Source organism: Crocodylus porosus, unplaced genomic scaffold, assembly GCF_001723895.1.
Source record: "Crocodylus porosus isolate Cpor-Errol unplaced genomic scaffold, CroPor_comp1, whole genome shotgun sequence".
NCBI classification, from domain to species: Eukaryota; Metazoa; Chordata; order Crocodylia; family Crocodylidae; genus Crocodylus; species Crocodylus porosus.
The window spans coordinates 73,258,652-73,271,567 of record NW_017728886.1 but is presented as its reverse complement, the minus strand read 5'-3'; the positions used below and the strand labels follow the sequence as shown (position 1 = coordinate 73,271,567).

The following is a 12,916-nucleotide window of genomic DNA, read 5'->3' as shown; positions in this document are numbered from 1 at the left end:
CCCAGAGCCAGCACACAGCCCAGGCTGGCAGTGGGGCTGAGTTACAAGATGATGCTGAGCACGGGGGAAGTGGCCCCTTGCAAGCTCCTTGGGTGGCAACCTGTGCTGCAGCCACTCTCAGCTCACCTGGGGCTGCCTGTCCCTGCTCCAGACAGTCCTGTGGGGGCTGAGAGTGGCTGCAGCAGGGAGCACCACCCATGGGGCAGGGAAGGGCCACTTTCTTCCATGCTGGAAAGGAACCCAGGAAAAAAGCTGAGCGGGAAGGGGGGGAAGCTGAGCATAGTGGGGGAAAAGCAGCCCCTCCCTGTGGCCAGCACTCACTGCTGCAGCCGCTCACAGCCCACACAGGGCTGTCTGGAGCAGACACAGGCAGGCCCAGGTGGGCTGCAAGCAGCTTCAGCACAGGGCACTGGGCAGGTGAGGGGCCACTTCTCCCCCTCCTCCCGCTTAGCTTTTTCCCAAGCCACTTTTCCCCGGGCTCCTTCCCTACCCAGGGTCCTCCCCGGCCCTCCCCCCCGCCTTACCTGCGGTTCTGATGCAGGGCAGCCACGTGGTCCCAGGCCAGAAGCCCTGGCTGGGGCTTCCAGCTGGTGGGGGCAGGGCCAGGGAGGCCCTGCTCTTGTGGGACCCCCCTGGGCTACTTCCAGGACCCAGGCAGGAACCAAAGGCAGAGAAATATTAAGTTTTCTACATTTTTTTTTTTTTAGGGGCCCTGCAGGTCAGACAGAATGGCCTCATGGGCTGCATCCAGCCTGTGGGCCATATTTTGCCCACCCCTGGCCTAGACTGAACTGAGAAGCAAGTGAACAGGGGGAAAGCCAGGCAGGGAAGGGGGTTTATACACCCCTCCCTCACTTCTGCCTCAGCATGCCTGCCTGGGCTGGTGTCTGGCCATCTCCACCCGGCAGCAAGAGGGGAAAAAGCCCATTGGGGTCTGCTCCACCCCCACCAGGCAGACCCCAGCTGGGGTCCAAAGCCAGGTTTCCCCACCCCCACCCCCTTCTCAGTCAGCCAGAGCAGCAATAGTACTCTGGCTAGGGAGCCGAGGGGTGGGACTGGAACAGACAGCACAGCCTAGGTCTGCAAAGCATCCTGGGATGCTGGGAGATTGCAAGTTAACTTGGATCAGGAAGGGGTCTGGGACAGAAGTTCCATAAACCAGTCTGACCTCAAATCAGTTCAGTCTGATACTACATCTAACCAGGTTTACCTTAAACCAGTTTCAGACATTTTGAAAGTAGTTTAAGTGTACTGCACTTCTGTTGTGTTATAGATTTGAACCAGTTTCTGACCACTTAAGCTAGTTTATGCCTAACTTCTGTCTCTAGCTGAAATGCTCAAATATGAATCAAGCTGGTAATTTGTTTTTAGCCCAAGAGATTAACTCTTTGAGAAGCTATTATCACTGACCAAGTAGGCTGTCTATGAATGCTCATGCATCTATGAACCAGACAGTCTCCAAGGTGCCACCCTGCTCTGCCTTCTGCCATAATCCAGACTAACACAAACACTGTACAAGACAACTGTAAAATGTATGAAATATCTGTTGGCAAATCTTTGTCCAAAATATAGGGTGTTTCAAAGTTAATGGCAAAATGGCTGCCCATGCTGTATGTCAGCAATAAAGTGGGAGACTACATAGCAGTGGGGAACAGTGAGGGCTAGGGACAGAAGTTACATATAAACCAGTTTAGGTGGCTGCCTACAAACACATCAGGGGAGATCAACAGCAAATAGGTAGAGCCCTTTTCTCCCCAGCACCACCCGGGGTGACGAGGAACAATGGTAATAAGCTGATGGAGAATAGGTTTAGGTTAGAGATCAGAAAGCAATATTTTATAGTTAGGGTGGCCAAAATCTGGAACCAACTTCCCAGGGAAGTGGTCCTCACCCTTACCTTGGGCAAATTCAAGAGGGGGTTGGATGATCACCTGTCTGGGGTCTTGTGAACCCAGCACTCATTCCTGCCTGTGGCAGGGGGTCAGGCTAGACGATCTGTTCAGGTCCCTTTTGACCCTAGCTACTATGAAACCATGATCAGAAACTGGTTTAAACCTGTAACACAACAGAAGCTCAGTGCACATAAACCAGTTGAAAAAAATGGCTGAAACTGATTTAAGGTAAGTCTGATACTATATTCAACCAAGTTTAACTGATTTGTGTTAAATCAATTTATGAAACTTCTGTCCCAGACCCCTTCCTAGTTTAAGTTAAACCAGAGTTCCCCAGCATCCCAGCATGCTTTTCATCCCTGAGCTGGGTTGTCTGATCTAGACAGCAGGGTTCATCCTACCTCACTCACCTAGAGCAGTGAGGGCTGACTGACAAGGGGGTGAGGGGAAAGCATGACTAGGGATGCAGCACAGTCTATGAACGTGGGGAGGAGGGGGAGAAGAGGAACAGAACTGCCCTCCCCCCAGGCAAACCCTGGCTGAGGTTTGGAGCCAGGGATGGGGATTAAACTCCACAGCCAGCAGTAAGTTTGAACAAGGGAAGGGACTGGACTGCAAATTCCAGAAGCACCTGGAAGCAGGAAGAGGAAGTCATGAGTAACCCTCCAGAGTCCTTCTGTTGTGATTTTGGACTGTGAATGCCAGAGACCTTGGGGCCAGCAGGACGAGGATGTGAACACACAGCTAGAGACCCATTCTCTAGCACCCTGCAGCTTCTGGCCCGAGCCACTGCAGGCATGTGGCTGCATTTCCTGAATCAAAAGGTAAATATCTGTTTACATCTTAGACTAACCTGCAAAGACTGAATCAATTCAGCCTTGGGCTTTTTGACCATCTGCACCTGGCCTGATGGTGGCATTGTTTAAGACTTTATAGAGAAGTAATGGGATCTAGTAAATGACCATTGCAAATGAAATGGTTTTATTTTGAAATTGCTGTTGGTTTCTGACACCCTCATATTTAAATTGGGAACACCAAGAATACTGTAGAACAGGGGTGGCCAATCTATAGCATGAGTGCCACGAGAAGCACAAGTGACCTCTGTGTGGCAGGCAGCACAACAGTAGATAGGGCAAGAAGCAGACCAGCAGATCAAGCAAGGGAAGGGGGTCAGACTGGCACTTGGGAAGGGTGCAGGGCTAATTTGTGGCAAGCCTGCCAAAAAAATGACGCTATAGGAATTGATGTAAAGTATGGTTACTATACAATGCCTTTGCCTTCTTTGTTAGGAAAAGACTTAGTTTCCCACACTTCTCATGCAACAACAACAACAACAATTATGATGATGGAGAGAGTATTAGATAGACATTAGTCTGTTATCACCGAAACCTTAACGATCTCCATTTTTGTATAAGTGAGGCTTGGCTTCATCGCTAGAGTTACCCATATTTCTAGTTCCAAAAAGGAGGACATCTGGGGGAGGTGGGTGCCCCTCACTCCCAACCTGCAGGCCCCAGTCCCTACTACTGCCCTTCAGTCTTGACACACAGACATCTGGCCCTGCTGGTGTCCCTCACTCCCAACCCACAGACTCCTAGTGCTGCCACTACCCTGCACCTCTAAACCACAGCCCTCCCACCCCCACAATGCCCTCACTCCCAAGTCACAGCCCCCCAGCCCTGCCAGTGCCCCTTACTCCCAACCCACAGCCCCCTGGTCCCTCAAGCCCTGCCAGAGGGGGCCCCAGCTGCCCCTATCCTGAACAAGCCAGAGTGCAGCAATTGCACCAGCTCCAGCTCATGGAGCTAGGGCTGCCATACTGCACCAGGCAGCCTGGCTACAGCCCCCCACCCTGGGCAGCAACTCCTGGGTACCCCACCCCCAGGAGCACAGGCATCAGCCCTGGTGCTGCTGGCCTGACCACGCAGCTCCCCACTGTCCCTGAAGCAGACAGGTGCCCCCCCGCATCTTCCTGCTGCAGCCCCAGTTCCTGGCCACCATTCCCTAGCACTGGCAGGCACACCTCCCCACCATCCCCCCATCCCCTCCACACACCCATGCTATGCACACACCCTCACCTCCCTGCCACACACACCCAACAATCCCCAAGCCCTGGCCCTCCAACCCCCACCCCCTATATATTTACCTGCATCCAGCTGCTGGGACTGCTGTACCACACTGCCTAGCAAGATGCCAGCCACATGCATATGCACGCGCAGACACAATTCACCCCAAGCAATTCCTTGCAGGCTGGAAGGGTGCCAGCTGCAAGAGGAAACCTGCCATTTCCTCCTTCAAAGATGAAAATCCATATTTTTTCCACAGCAAATGGAAAACCCCAATTCCTGGTAAACACACATGCCACTAGGCCAGGAGTGGGCTATTATTTTGGGTAGAGCACCACTTACTAAGTTTTGGCAAATCATCAAGGGCCGCATGACAGGCAGATTAATATTAATTTTCTAAATTTTTTAGGGGCCCCTGCAGGCCAGATAGAATGGCCTGGCAGGCCGCATCTGGCCCCTGGGCTGCATTTTGCCCACCCCTGTACTAGGCCAAGCCAGGAAATGCAGTTCTACCAGCAAAATCCTGGACATTTGTTCCTATTTAAAAAACAAAGAAACAAACAAAACACCCGCACAGAGATCAGAGGACCCAAAGAAAAAGCTGGACATATGGTAACCCTATTCACCAGATTCTCTAAGAGCAGGGATGCAAGTTTAATAGAGTTTAGTTAAGCAGCAGCACTATTTAATCCAGTGTTTTGGAGTGTTTAGTAATATAAGCCATCACAAGGGGTTCCAGAACATCTCAGATGATCTTTTAGATCTGCTAAGCATGAATGCATTTTGCATAAAAACCTGAATCGGCACAGAAACTTGTACATCTTGTACAAACTACTGACAAAAGCACTACTCATTGAATGACAGGCCAGTATTTAGGAGGTGTCAAGAATATGAGAACCTGAACACTCAGAAGGTAATGAGAAAGGGGGTCAGCCAGTTCCCAAGACAAGAAGTGTCAAGCTTCCATTTTGCTTACTGCATGAAACATTTGATGCAGAAGGCAGTAATTGTGATGCGTGTAGCAGAGCAGGTTAGTGTAGCTTCAGCAGCCAGTCTAATTGACTGCAAAGTAGCTGTAATTTGGAGTTGCTCCACAAAAAGTAGAGTCTGTAATTTGGAGGCACCATAGCCGGCTAATGGGGTGATCCATGTGTCATTGGATTAGTGAGTCTTGTTACTGACCTCAGTGGCTTTAGGATCGAGACCTAGACAATCACTGAGTGTTTTGGATTTCCAAAAAAACCAGAAAGGTAATAGCCTCATTGTCAGAGGAGGCCAGTGATTTTGGGTGCCTGCCCAAAACACCTAGAGGGAATGATTTTCAGAAAGCACTGATCCCTCTTATTCCTGGGTATTAGAAAATTTAGGCACTCAAAAATCATTAATCACTTCTGAAAACTTAGGCCAATAGTCAAGTTACACAATTATAAAACCCAAGACAAAATGTCTCAAGAAGCATGGCTTTCCATTTTTTATTCAACTTTGTCACTCACAGAATAGAGTTTAAAAATGATTATATTAAAAACTTACTGAAGAAGCTGCCCAGCTGTTGTAATTGTGGCTGTCCAGCTCTTTGGTCACCAAAGATGCATCTACAATGGCAGCAATGAGGTACAAAACAAAGGCACTTCCATTAAAGCACAGACCCTATTCCAAGACAAGAGAAAAAAGGATTATAGTATTTGCTATACAGTACATACTTCTACTTGCCATTCTCTACACTATAGATTTTCTTCTCAAATACACGTAGAAGGTATTTCAGTGGCCCTTATTTTTCTTTTAGTTTTGTTTTAGAACACTGGATGTTAAATAGTACACAGTCAAATTTCACTTACCTTTGTTGTTGAGAAACAGTCTTCTCTCTCCTGCATTACAGTAAATCCAGTATAAGCCAATGTAGTCTCTCTGGATTTCCAACAGTGAAAATAAAAGGTAGAATCTGGCTTAGGGTTTATGGCCTCAATGTTTTAGGCAATGGGGCTACAATACCAAAACATCCTCCTTTTCTTAACTTAAATTCCTTTTTTAAACCCAAAGAAAGTTGTCAAAAATAATGAAGTTGTGCTCAGAATGTTTTCATAGCTTTTTGCTTCTTCAGTTTAGGAAAGGGAAGAAAGAGTAACTCTTTCAGTGTGGAGTATCCCCATCATGCATTCTGTAACCCCTTTTCTGCAATTGAAATTAGATCCCTTTTGGACTGTACTTTCTTCCACACTCCTAGACTGGCTAGATGAGGGTCAAGGGCTGACAGTAGCCTAAGCACTTCCTTTCTTTCAAAAGCAGAACATGCCATATGCCAAAGAAACCACAAATCACTGATTCACAAATCATGAGATACTATGAAGGGAAGGTAATCATAGAATCATGGAAAGTTAGGGTTGGATCCCTCAGGAGGTCATCTAGTTCAGTGTTTCTCAACCCATGGGTCATGTCCCAGAAGCAGGTTGCAAACATATATCAAAAGGGTCATGAACAAACCTTTAAAGGAGAATCCATTTTTAAAGAGAAAAACACAGGAAACTGGTTTTTTCCATTGCTGGCTGGCAGAGTTCCAGCCTGTGAGGGGCTGCTTCCCCCTCCTCCCCCACCATGAGATGGAGCCTGGGGGTAGTGGGTTGGGAGTGAGAGGTACTGGGTCAGGACTGGCTACTGATGTTTACAAATGGGACCTGGTACAAAAAAGGTTAAGAACCACTAATCTAGTCCACCCCCCTGCTCAAAGCAGGACCAGCCCCAACTAGATCATCCCAGCCAAAGCTTTGTCAAGCCAGGTCTTGAAAACTTCCATGGATGGCACTTCCACCACCTCTCTGGGTAACCTGTTCCAGTGTTTTTCTACCCTCCTAGCAAGAAAATTCTTCCTAATATCTAACCTCAGTTTTCCTTGCTACAACTTGAGACCATTGCTCCTTGTTCAGTCATCTGGCACCACTGAGAACAGTCCAGCTCCATCCTTTTTTGCACCCCACTTCAGGTACTTGAAGGCTGCTATTAAATCCCCCCTTGGTCTGCTCTTTTTTAGACTAAATAAGCCAACTTCCCTTGGCCTGTCCTCAGAAGTCACGTTAAGTTAGATCTCATATAACAAATACAAAGCATGACAGTGGTTATTGTTGGTCTGTGTGAGAGCATGTGCATGAGAGAAAGACTGAGAAGTGTGAGGGATATTGTTTTATAAATCACTTCAAGGTCCTTACTATTTAAATACTTAGTATTTCAAGAGCACTACTATAGGAAGGAAGCACTTGTCCAAGGCTACGTACATTCAGAGATTCTGGTAGCCACTGGGACTTCTGATAACAAACAACAGTTGTACCTGCTAAGCCACCGGAGCATGTGCACACTAGAAGGCTTCTCACAACTCCACTAAAGCAATCTAGCACAACAGCAGCAGTGGACTGAAGGCAGAGCAGTGACTTCAGCCTCCAGCTGCCTGCTGAGTACCAGCAGGATTCTTACTCCACCTCTGCTGAATGAAGTAACTGCCAGCAGAGGGGTTTGGAGTGTACTGCCAGTAAAACTTCAAGTGGTTGAACTAAAGTGTGAACTCAGCCAATAAACTTGACTTTAAAATGTAATTTCAATTAATTTATGCTACATTCAAGTGGAAAGTGTACAGCGGGTGCTCACGGCAGTCATTTTAAACCGACTGTATTATGTATGTGCACACAGTTCCCAGTGACTTCAAGCTATACATTGCCACTTAAAGTCATTACAACTATTATGCATCCTCAGCATGATGTGGTCATTAAGGTGCAAATCTACCCTGCCTTCTACCTGACTTCAGGCTAACATGGCTAACTACCTTTCAGTCAGGACCCACAAAAACTACTACACTGAGTAACAGTCACAAGTTCATGACTGGAGCTTATGAGTCATTGGGCTCAGATGGAATTTCATGAAGTGGCTAATTTTCAAGTCTTCAAAGCTGAGCCTCTAGTTCTTTGTTTTCCTCCAAAGGGACTCAATGACCCTAGAAAGCTGCAAATCCCTGCAATAGCTTGTCATGTACAAAGGGAAGAAGAACATAATTTTAGTAAAGTGTTGGTTTGGGAGATAACACCTGGGGAAGAATGCAAGTTTATTGTGCCATTACTGCCAACGTATTATCCAAAACAAATGGTTCATGTTAAATTACCATCTGCTTTTTACATCCAAATTTACCACACTTTAAAAGTTTCCATCCATTATCTTACCAAAGGAGCATATACATTTTAAAAGCAGGTCATTCTGGAGTATACATCTTTAGATTAATTTGCAAAGTAACTGCATCTTATATGGTTAGGTGATACACTTAACTTGCAATAAGTAAAGCTATGAAAAAATAATCCAAACTAAATTTTGGGCACTGCATACATTGCATGTTTGGGCTAATTATCCTTTCAAGAAACCAGGGCAGGAAACAGCTGCGAAACCGACCTTCAAGAGATGATTTTTTGTAGAACAGGGAGTTGGGGCGCGAAAAATCACAGAGAAAGAAATGGTTGCATCTCATCTTCCTGAAGGGAGATATTGATAACTTGTATGGAATACAGAACAAGTATTCCTTCCAATCAATTCACAGTGGCATGGGCCCGATTTACAAGTCATACCTCTTGTCATACCTCAGTGTAAGCTAAGCTGGAATTCAGGAATTTAGAGTTTAAATTAGTACTTTTTCCTATACCCTCTCATGATCTTGTATAATGTAAGGAGGTTGCCTTTTTTCATCTAGATCTAAAAAAAAAAATCTGCAAAGTGAGTTTATAATTCCTCACAGCAGGTAACAGGCAAGTCCACAAATAAGTGGAAATATGAAGATACATCACACTGTTGACCACACAGACCAGTGCCACCAATTGGCAGGTGCCACCCTACCAGATTCTGCTGCTTATTGATAAAACAATCAAAACTATATTCAAAATTATATGAGGTGCCTTACTTTCAAAGATAGAAGGGTTTTTTAAAATTACAACAAAAACATATCAAGAAACATTACTACTATAATCAAAACAATCCAGTATTTCAGTAACCATACTACAGTTTTAACAGCAACTGTTGGTCATGATAATTGAAAACTAAAAAGAAATTTGACTATAATCCTGGTTTCTTGGATCAGGATTATGATAGCTGATTAATTGATATGTCAGCAAAACAGCCAAAGTTTTAGTTAAACAGCGAAAGCACACCATATACAAATTACAATTCACTTGTCATGAAAGATATTAAAGTTGTTTTTTTTTGCAACAACAGTAATTCAAAACAAGTTAATAATCTTATAATAATTGTTTAAACCCCTTTAAAAACAATCAATACTCTATTATATCAGATATGTGCAAAGCCACATTTGTGATCATTCATGGAAGAGTCATGGTGAATAGCAGGCTAGCTAAGGTGACAAAACTTTTAGAACTTGTTTCCCTTATGAAAAGTATCTGTCATGGAAGTTATGTCTATAACAAATACACCACCTTAAATTATTGCTACTAGGGGTTGTTCAAACTATAAACCTTGAATCTGGATTTCAGCCACTCATGAAATTTCATCCATATTCAGACATTTCTCCACTTGCCCAAAATTTAGTGCAAGCAAGGCAAATAACTGATATAAAGGATGACATGAAAGAATGGTCAGCAAATTAAAATGTTATATATGTGCAACACTAAATGCTGTAACACGTCCCCTCCTTCGGTGGTCAGGCCGTTTATAATGGTTTAAGAATGCCACTAAATCCCCTTTTCCTTTAGTTGAAGTAGAAGAGGATCTGCTTTTAGATCCACAGCTCTCTAGTTTATCCCTCTGGATGACTCTTCTCTGGGCCTTTACTGCTTGAACTAAAATGCCAGGGCAACAGACTCCGATTCCTATATAGGGCTACTTGTCACTTTGTTAGCATGACTTTGTTAGACTAGCAAATTAATTTCTCTCTCACCATTTTGATTTGAAGAATGGATGCTATGGCTTGAGAATAGGAGACATACAAACTAAACAGGTTTTCAGCTATACTGACCCTCCTTAATAGACTGGATGTGGGAAGAGGTGATCTGCAACAGATCAAGTTTGAGATGAATTATTTTATACTAACCAGGGCCCAGGAATATGGATAGATGTTCAGCAGAAATAAGGATTGAATGCATTAAAAGTTCCTTAATTGCAATTAGGAAGTGCATTGGTGTTTTGCTTTCTCCAGGGTCCCAAATATAGCATAATCAAAAAAGCCCCCCAAAATAAAGACTGTGCATACTTACCACTGTGGTCCATGGCACCTGGGGGATCCTGGTATAAGTCATTGTCATATAGATGATTAAAAAGAAGACAGTGAGAACCCAGTAAAACACAGCTACGAACATCACCCAGCCAAAGGCTGGATATAGGAAATATTCTGTTCCAGCAATCAGTGTCCAGACCAGCAAACCTAGCACCTGTAGGGAATGTGTAGAGGAAAAAAAGAATGTCATATAGATTCATCATACAAACTAAATAGGGTTGAAATATCCAGCTTTACAAAGTGTCCATTGTGGATATTTTAGTGAACAATATATATGGTGCAAGAGAGACAACACTCTGTTTATGAAAAAAAACAAAGAGATTCTAATTAGAGAGGTGCACCTAGACACCTGTAACTATATAAGGAAATGTGATTCTGTAGCTATTGAAGATATAGCCCATTTCTTTTTAAGAAGCCCTATCCCGTGAAACTGGGGAATGGGTGAAGCAGGTAGAAAAATGGATCATAGTTAAACTCACTCTTGGCAAATAATTAAAATAATGGAAATGGAGTAAAGTTCTCAGTTAGCTATTGGTGAGTGTCAAACGACTAAGTAAGTAGATATTGAATATTAGCCAGAATAGGGAAAGTTAGATAAACAGATCTCTCTGCACAGCAATAATGGGAGATGCAACTAGATTATTGCAGTAACTTAGACTGACTTTTTAAGCAGTCTGGGTTTTAGAGTTGGGTTTACAAGGTCAGTCTAGATGGCTAGTTCACTAATTCTGCTAGTTCTAAAAGTGTCGTGGTGAAGATAAGTGTGTCTGACTAATAGCTTATTAGCTATTGTGCATCAAAACACATTAAACTATTTTAGCACTATTAGTGAACTGATGTTTCTTAGACCATGATGCTTTAGTTGCATATAATTTTACAAGCTACCCATAATATATAAAACAAACATCAGTTATACGTTTTAGAAATTGTCCATATATTATAAAAAAAACCTGCATTACAGTAAAATAGATGCTTTAAATCTTTCAATAACTGCCTTCAATGGGTTCAGTTTGAGATCTAAATTTCTTATATTTGAATGAGAATGAATCCCTTCCCATCCTCCACAGCAGTGTTTCTCAACCAGGTGCTGCAGTACCCTGGTGTACCTTAAGATCCTTTCAAGGGTACGACAAGGTGACATGCAATGTTAGCACTGTTAGGTATTCAGAACATGATTCACCAGATAAACCCAAAGATTTCAAACAGGAACCCATACTATTAAAATATTCTGGCCTGTTGTGGTCTGAGTTCTCTGCAAAAGCAGAATTGCTCTATCATTATTTTGTAATAAAAAAAGGAATAAAAATGAATAGCTGGCATCTTCCAAAAGGTACCTTGAGTCTATTCGGGGTATCTTGAGTCTATAAAGGCTGAAAATTACTACTCTGGAGTCTAGACTCTACTGCAACTTACCCAATAGTGAGAGATGGAACAAGAACAGTATAAAAAAGGCAATATAGGTTTTCACAATTGGGAAAAAATAACCAGAAAGTTTTGCTACAGCTCCATGAACTTCCAGTATGATGCTGCTCCCATATAAATTTAATAATCAAGCTCCTATTGACTTCCTTGGTGCAGGATTGACCCCATAATCATCATCAAACCTCTTAACATCATGCAGTCTTAAGGTAAAAATGTCAAACAAAAGATCACTGTAATACAGGCATCTATAGAGGCGCATTGACCTGAAACACCCAAGCCTGCTTAAAAGCACTAGTCTACTAAATTTTCAAATATGTTCTGCCTAATATTAACTTATCCAAGCTAGACTTATTGTTTCAGTCTGTTGTCTTTGTACTCTTGCTACATATGCTTGATATATTCTTACTGTGTTTTATGTCAATTTCATGTGCTTGTTTAATCAACAGATAGAAAGAGTAATAATACTTGACTGAAATCCTGTTTTAGTGGTTGTATTCTCATTCTTAAATAAGCCAGTCCTGGAACGTGTCCTCCAAGGATCTAACAAACTGTGTTTAGTCTCACATACCACTGGAGGTCAGCATTGCCACACAGAAACCTTTCAAAGCATCTCATTTATCCTTAGTTTTGTTTTGTTTTTAAATATACATTCTGTTAAAATAAAACCCCCACCAATTAAGCATCAGTTTCAGACAGGTCATTATGTTTTTAATTCTGACAGAATTTTGCATGTAGTAGCAATTCAATTATTAAATGCATCGAATTGTGTAAACTACCTATTGAGTAGATCAACAAGAAGTTACTGGAGTAACCACCTTAAATTAAAAGGCCTCTGATCACATTATAAAATAATCTTTCTTGGAATACAAATTTGCTATTATATACATCCACTTTAGTCCAAAGTCATCATCTATCAATCCTATCAAGAAAGAAGTTTAACAAGTAATTGTTTGAGCCTTCTTTAACTTAGCTCCGACTATTAGGTGCAACACATCAAGAGCATGATGGCTTTTAAGCCTTCATGTTTTAAAGTGAAATAGACACTGCTCTTTGTCCTAATAAAAAAACCCAACAAAAATCTCAAATTTTCTAGCACCAAATTCAACATACAGGACACAGCTATAATGGCATCTCTATTTGTTCATAAAATTTCCATCAAATGGTTTTTAGGGTGGTTAAAAAAAGTAAAACCAGAAAAAAAAATTTTTAAAGTAAAATTTTTGTTAGAGAGAATAGCATAAATTTAACAGTCACAAAATCTACTTAGCTTTATATTCTGGCTGCCCATT

General features: G+C 42.9%; 1 protein-coding gene across 1 annotated transcript in view; it reads right to left on the bottom strand.

Moving 5' to 3' along the window:
• The window catches only part of CMTM8 (CKLF like MARVEL transmembrane domain containing 8), a 52,479-nt gene that overhangs the window by 2,625 nt on the left and 36,938 nt on the right, over window positions 1-12,916 (bottom strand). The window contains exons 2-3 of the mRNA XM_019536357.1: window positions 10,186-10,359; window positions 5,489-5,605 (exon numbers count right to left, since the gene is read on the bottom strand). Coding sequence (XP_019391902.1) covers window positions 5,489-5,605; window positions 10,186-10,359 — 291 coding nt within the window. The remainder of the gene's footprint in view (window positions 1-5,488; window positions 5,606-10,185; window positions 10,360-12,916) is intronic.